This window comes from Haliotis rufescens, unplaced genomic scaffold (genome assembly GCF_023055435.1).
Source record: "Haliotis rufescens isolate VD_foot unplaced genomic scaffold, xgHalRufe1.0.p SCAF_9, whole genome shotgun sequence".
In the NCBI taxonomy this organism is placed as follows: domain Eukaryota; kingdom Metazoa; phylum Mollusca; class Gastropoda; order Lepetellida; family Haliotidae; genus Haliotis; species Haliotis rufescens.
Window position 1 is genome coordinate 10,335,811 of NW_025964383.1, and position 6,935 is coordinate 10,342,745.

At 40.7% G+C, this 6,935-nt stretch overlaps 1 protein-coding gene across 1 annotated transcript; it reads right to left on the reverse strand.

Moving 5' to 3' along the window:
• Positions 1-2,000: 2,000 nt before the first annotated feature.
• LOC124127943 lies at positions 2,001-6,015 on the reverse strand. The gene is made up of 2 exons (XM_048391083.1): positions 4,922-6,015; positions 2,001-2,108 (listed from the first exon to the last, which is right to left on the reverse strand). The coding sequence occupies exons 1-2, from the start codon at positions 5,945-5,947 to the stop codon at positions 2,001-2,003; spliced, it is 1,134 nt and encodes a 377-aa protein (XP_048247040.1). The 5' UTR covers positions 5,948-6,015.
• Between the last annotated feature and the right edge of the window lie 920 nt (positions 6,016-6,935).

Genomic DNA, 6,935 nt, shown 5'->3' on the forward strand with positions numbered 1-6,935 from the left:
CACCCGAGAGTGTGAGAAGGATTCATCGCCGTCATCTGTTTGCAGATTAGCCATCAATATATTATATCCGGCCTGGAAGCGGCTAGGAATTACGACGAATGGGAATTACACTGGAAGCACAAGTTTTTATACCTAAATAAACCATCAGACATGATGACACAATTATATACCTTACATTAATAAACACTTCCACTTCTGCTTTGACACAGTTTCGATGTTCGGTAAATTTAAACGTATACTTAATACATGTCATCGGGGAATCAAAAGTGTCTTCGTCATCAACGCTGCTCAACAAACGGTATATCTGATATTTGTAATGTACAAGTTGTCTTACACTAGAAGGAATGTTACTGATAAACAGTGGTTCATAACTGGACCAGTTTCCAGTTCGAATCCTAGATAGTATCCGAATCAATATGACCTATGGTCTGCCTGTACCATACCATGGCTCATTGGTTACTCTAGAGGGAAGTGGCCTGCCTCTAGTTGGGTATATATGACTTCGTTTCATAGAGTGGGTTAGGTTTAACGCTGCTTTTAACAGTATTCCAGTTACATCACGGCATTTCAGCTTAATGTGGGAGGAAAGCCCGAAGTGATGCAGTCAGCGGCGTGTACCACTTTAATGAAATCCAGGAAGATGGGTACAGTGCTGACAAATATTGAAACATATTCGGGGGGATTCGAACCCACCATCATGGGTTTATGGCGTGACCAAGGGATGCAACACTGCACATCTTTGCGACGCCTTATACGACTAGGCCACCCGTACCAACCAGTATGACAGGGAAAAACGCTTGTTGACTTAGTGTATTCATACCGTACACATAAGTCTCTGCATCTTTCGTACTGGCACACAAACACAGCAATACACGCAGCAATACGGAGAAATAGAATATGCTTTCTATCATTTAATGGCTGTTTCTGGGCGGGATTAAATGAATGGATACAAACGAGGGGCATTTACAGATATATTTGCAAGAAAACAAGGGTCAGACTGCACTTCTTTCAGTATTTACAAACATGGCACACGATGTTGGCCTTTTCTGTCGGAGATGAACGGATATATTGACAAATTACTGGGACACAACAGATGAAGTTTAATGTCCACAGATCCACATCGGGGGGACTGATTATGAAGGACAACTTGAATGACATAATTTAACTAAGATACCACGATCATTCCCACTTCCGCTTATATTTATGCCGCTCAAATCAGTTGAACCAAAACAAACTGATCAATGACTTTGTGTCGTAATATATTAAATCACACTTTTCTGGTTAACAAGCAATGTGTTGGTACCGTTTGTTAGAGATGATAATGTTTTTGACGATTCAATTGGTCATAGTTCAATAGGTTAAGACGTTAGTGTGTTTTCTCTAAGACTCGCTGAACACACTGTTTATCTTTATCACAGTGAGTGAGTAAGCATAGTTTTACGTCGAATTTAGCAATGAAATAGCCCAGTAATATCACTGCGGGAGCACTAGAAATGGGCTTCACACATTGTACCCATGTTGGGAAACGAACCTGGGTCTTCGGCGTGACGATAGAACGCTTTAAGCACCAGGCAACCCCACCGCCCCATCCCTATAACAGGATATTTACCATCCCAATACACAATACAATTAACATTTGAATCTTATGTGTATATGAGTAGCTTGTACAAATAGTCAGGGAAACTTACTGTGATAATTGCTGGCCTGTTGATTGTAAATAACCCCATGACCGTTATGCCAATACTTCGCCCAGATACCTGGCCAAGGAACAGTGAAAGCTGAAATAGTTTCATCGTTAATAAGTTAAAGCAATAATATACGAATTATGGAGAATGAGTGAGTGAGTAAGATTGGTAATCCCCGCCTTGAACAACATTTCAGTTGCATCACAATCTCATTAAAATCAGATCTTAGTTCTCGCTACCGCTAAAAGAAATTGTAAACTCAATGAAATCGCTGGGGTATTTAATTCCTGTCATTACAGATAACATGTTCTTCGTTTATGCATGAAAGGTAAGTAAGACAATGCTTCTACTCACGCTGCGATAGTCCTCTTGGGTCAGTTTGGCTACACCGATCCTCGGTAGAATAGCATGGGGGCGATGAGCCTGAAACCACAAAACATATTTAAAATGTACACTAGTGAAGCAACGGTACTGTTATAAATAACGGATTTATTTCCAGATCTATGACAAATACACGTGTCCCATATTTTTAGGCATTTGTCTTATTGTTGACTGCACTTCCTCTGAATTGATATTCTACTGGTCATATTTCTATTCGAAGCTAGGTATCGTCCTTTCAAGTCAAAGTCTATTGGACCCGTGAAGATCCGGGGTAGAATAGGTCTTCAGCAACCCATTCGTGCCGTAAAAGGCGACTATGCTTGTCATAAGAGGCGACTAGCGGGATCGGGTGGTCAGGCTCGTTGACTTGGTTTGATGCATGTCATCGTGTCCCAATTGCGTGAATCGATGCTTATAGTGTCAATCACTCGATTGTCTTTCAGACCGCCATCATATAGCTGGAATATTGCAGAGTGCTGCGTTAAGCAACAAACAAAGTATATTATTCAGATAAAACCTGTGACGACTTAATATAAATAAATTAGAATTGGGTAAGACACAGGTCATCCCCTCAAACAGTGCTGAAATCTGCAATCAAATCTTCACCTTTGTTTCTTTCAATGGTAGTTGTAAACGCACACTGTTTCATCTTTCATTGCTCTGCTGTTCCGTTTGTGGGAGAAGCCAGCTATCCTTTTTGTTTTGCAGACCATTCATTCAGTTGTATTCTAACTTCCGTATATGTGATAAAGCGAGAAGTCATCTATCTCTATTGTTTTTATCAATCCTAAAACTTATTTCTTACAAATATATACTTTCTCATCACCATGTTATGCTGTTCCCTTTCAGTTAATTTGTTCAATATCTGAGGAACGTGTTACGACTTGATGAGGTATTACACATGGCATCTTAAAACCTCAGGTATGATACAAACAAACTGATTCTACGTTTAAACTGTGCCATTTACAGAAAACTATGACGTTATTGTGGGTGAGAATGGTTGAGAACGCAGTTAACAATATGTCAGCCATGCCAAGGGGTGTTGGCATGTGGTCTTAGACACTGATGGAGCCTAGGAACCAGATGATGTTGACAGTTCATGGACAGTCATATTCTGACTAGTCGTGGAACCAGCGACCACTGTATTCTGGCTCACGGTGTTTCTCGGAACAGCGAAAAACGGCACATTAGATCAATTGGACCTCGCACATAATTATGTAAACATAGTTGTGTACATTGTGTACATGTCAAAAGTTTTGCAAACATGTAAACATTCGAGAGTACATTAGCTGTTGTGTAGCAAATGCATGTTACTGTTTGACAATGTGTTAATATTTCTCGATTGTAAGAGGTTCAAATATTTGATAGGTATCGATCGGGTGTATAGGCAGACTTCCCTTGTGAAGTACTGTTACAATCGATATGTCCTATTGTCATTTCAGAAAACTTTGTTTATTTTTTGGCTCTGGTCGATAATTGGCTGTTACATGAGCGGGCATGAAGGCCGTTTCTACTTCTGTGTGCGGATGTGAGGCTTCATGCCGTTCTTGCATAATATTGTTTTAGACAATATTGCATTGAGAAATTGAAGATGGGCTTTGCATTGTGATCGATCCCAAATATGGATCGCTGCGAACCAACGTTTAATTCAAAAGGGTACCCCCGATTTAAATTCGACAACGCCCTTTCCATATCCATAAGAAATCTCTACTTTAAATGAGAATCTAATGTATGATTCCAGCTGCATCACAAGCATGTGTTTATGAATCACTATCAAATAGTGATTGTATCATGAGTTCGCAAAAGGTGAACGTACTGGAACGGAAAACAAAATTAAAACTGATATGACGTTACTTCCTAGCCTTTGACATTAATCCTCAGGACTGGACGTCCAAGGCCTTTGTTACCTGCGACTGAATGTCCTCAGACGTTGGACACTTGGTGTTCTTGCACGGGACTGCTAGTCCTGAGATAGACTGTCCGTCGGATATTAAGTTCTTAAGAACTGAATCTTTCGTCGTGAAAAGCCAAAGCGTTATCTACTACCCAGATGAACAATGCACAAATAACACTGCATAGAGGGAGACCCCGATTTTCCTGCTTAATGTTACGGATGAACATAATAATACATTAAAGATATAAAAGTTAATACCCCTGTGGATATACCAACGTCCAGGATATTAGAAGCGGGTTCTACATACTAACGAGAAATATAATTTGGAACTTGAGTATCAGCAACACATCTCCAAATGTCTTCATTACAGTATTGGGTTGGTTGGTTCGTTTCTTGTTTAAGACAGCACTCAGCAATATTACAGCTATATGACGGCGGTCTGTAAATAATCGAGTCTTTGTAAGAAATAAGTTATATGACTGATAGGTGACTTCTTGCTTTATCACATATACGGAAGTTTGAATACAATTGAATGGTCTGCAAAACAAAAAGGATAGCTGGCTTCTCCCACAAATGGAACAGCAGAGCAATGACAGATGAAACAGTGTACGTTTACAACTACCATTGAAAGAAACAAAGGTGAAAACTTGATTGCAGATTTCAGCACTGTTTGAAGGGATGACCCGTGTCTTACCCAATTCTAATTTATATCAAGTCTTAAGTCGCCACAGTCAGGTTTTACCTGAATAATAGACTTTGTTTGTTGCTTAACGCAGCACTCTGCAATATTCCAGCTATATGATGGCGGTCTGAAAGACAATCGAGTGATTGACATTATAAGCATCGATTCACGCAATTGGGATCGATGACATGCATCAACCAAGTCAGCGAGCCTGACCACCCGATCCCGTTACGATATTAATTAAAGAATTAATGAACGTTCCACCATTTGAACTCTCACCTGATGATTCAGCATAACTCCGTACACTGCCGTGATGACAGCCTGGCCAAATGTCGAGACTGAGAAAGCAATGAGAATAGGAATCCCTTCATTTGGATAAAAACCATGAATTAAGCAGGAAATACAGAAACACACCAGAAGCGTTGCCGCCAGGAATATTCCAAACACAAGATACGAGATGACACGATCTGCCGTTCTTGTAGCCTGGCACACCTTGTCGTGTTGTAAGCGTAGTATCTCCATCTCGCCATCCTTCCATGAGTCATCTCCATCCGCAGCCAGAGTCTGCAGTCTCTCGCATATATCCTCAAACTCTCTCTTCAGTATATAACACACAACACTCAGAAACACTGAATAAAGGACAGCATGTATGAAAGCCAAAATAGTAAAGTAGGCATACACGTATTTCAAAACCTCCCGCAGTGTTGTGCGCGGTTCTGAAGGAGCAAGTCTGATCGTGGTCATTAAAGTTGGTTCATGTCCGTCCTGAAACACGGACAGGAGGGAATATATAGGGAATACTACTGAAATTGCTATACAGAGGTTCACGAACAGTGTAAACTGTTGCAGCACCAGTGGAAATGTTGGCACAGTGGTAATGAGCTCAAGGCTCCTTGAGATTGCCGGATAATGTTTTTGGTTAAGCAGCATGAGGCAGGTGAATCCCCATGAGGAACACACGTAGGTGAGTATCATCAGTAGTATCAACATCATCTTGTAACCATGTTCCCAGTCCTCCAGCAGCATTGGAATCAAACGTACTTCATTACTCCAGGCACACACAAAGAACACAAAGCTGTTGATGTTGGAAACTGATATTGCTACCCTCAATAGTCGTTTTCGTGATACCGTTTTCTTGAAGTTACATGCTTCGCAGTAAAGCCCAAACACCCGGAGATAGGTTTCCAGGGATTTAAAAATGCAGCGAACTTTGTCCTTTGGAGAAGTGATTGTGACTTCGATGTCGCTTGCCTTTCGATGTCGGGTCATATTGCCTGACACAATTGCACGTAATTTCGTGGCCATGTTGAGCTGTCGATGGTATGTACTGATCCGAATTTATGAGTAAATACGCCAGTGTCAGCATGTAGGGAAATTTCCTTCTTGCTAATTTGCAAATAGCGTGTAGCGCGGCGCTCCGTGTCAGTTCCTCACGTGAGTCAAATTGATTGGCTCATAAGCCCTGTTCATACGCACAACACAACACTGTTTTATTGTATAGCACCGTCAATTACTCTGTGCCAGAGACAAATATAGATAAACAAGTTCCGTCTGAAATGTGTGTATTAAGCATAACATGTGCCCTTTTCCCGTGACGTTTCCAGCTTTTCAAGCTGAATTTTGCACACTAAAGAGTGTTTCCCTGATTGGGGTGTGAGCAACTGTGAATACTATGTGTACACATTGCTGGGGTTAATTATTGATCAGACAGCATCGCAGGGGTCAGTTGAGGATATGCACACACAGAAAGCCCTTGTTTATGATTTTCAACAAATCGTACAGCTTATCATGAATAACGTTATTTTCAGATTTGTCATCGCAGTAAGCGTACCATACGTATCCTTCCAACAGTGCAATTACCTCCGAGGCAATACGCATGTCCCATCTACTTTTAGATATGTGTATTTCCTAAATGTTTGCGTCATATGTGATGTCACCATGGAGCAAATGGGAGGTAGTTGGCTTATACGTGTTAAAATGTATGTGTTTTCCTATTCACGAGTGTTATTGAGTATTCGATGTCAGGGTATGTGATGTAGAACACACGGCGGTTTAAATGTTAAGATTTTCGGGCATCGAATACTTAAGAAAACCTGAACATCTGAAAACATATTTTTTATCGGTATTTTAGAAAACGAAAGTTTTTCATTTTCAGTAGGACCGGCTCTTTATGTGAACTTTGACAGATGTGAATCAGTTAGGCTATGACGTCACGCTGGAATCCTATGCCGTTACGATACAACTGATTACGTCATAGCGTTTCGCGATAATTGCCGAATGAGGACAAGGAATC

What these genes read in the sequence shown, in the direction of transcription:
- LOC124127943 (XM_048391083.1), bottom strand. Translation starts at nt 5,947, where the DNA reads ATGGCCACGAAATTACGTGCAATTGTGTCAGGCAATATGACCCGACAT. An exon ending in GAGTTATGCTGAATCATCAG is followed by an intron (nt 2,109 to 4,921) that starts GTGAGAGTTCAA and finishes TTGTGGTTTCAG; the next exon opens with GCTCATCGCCCCCATGCTAT.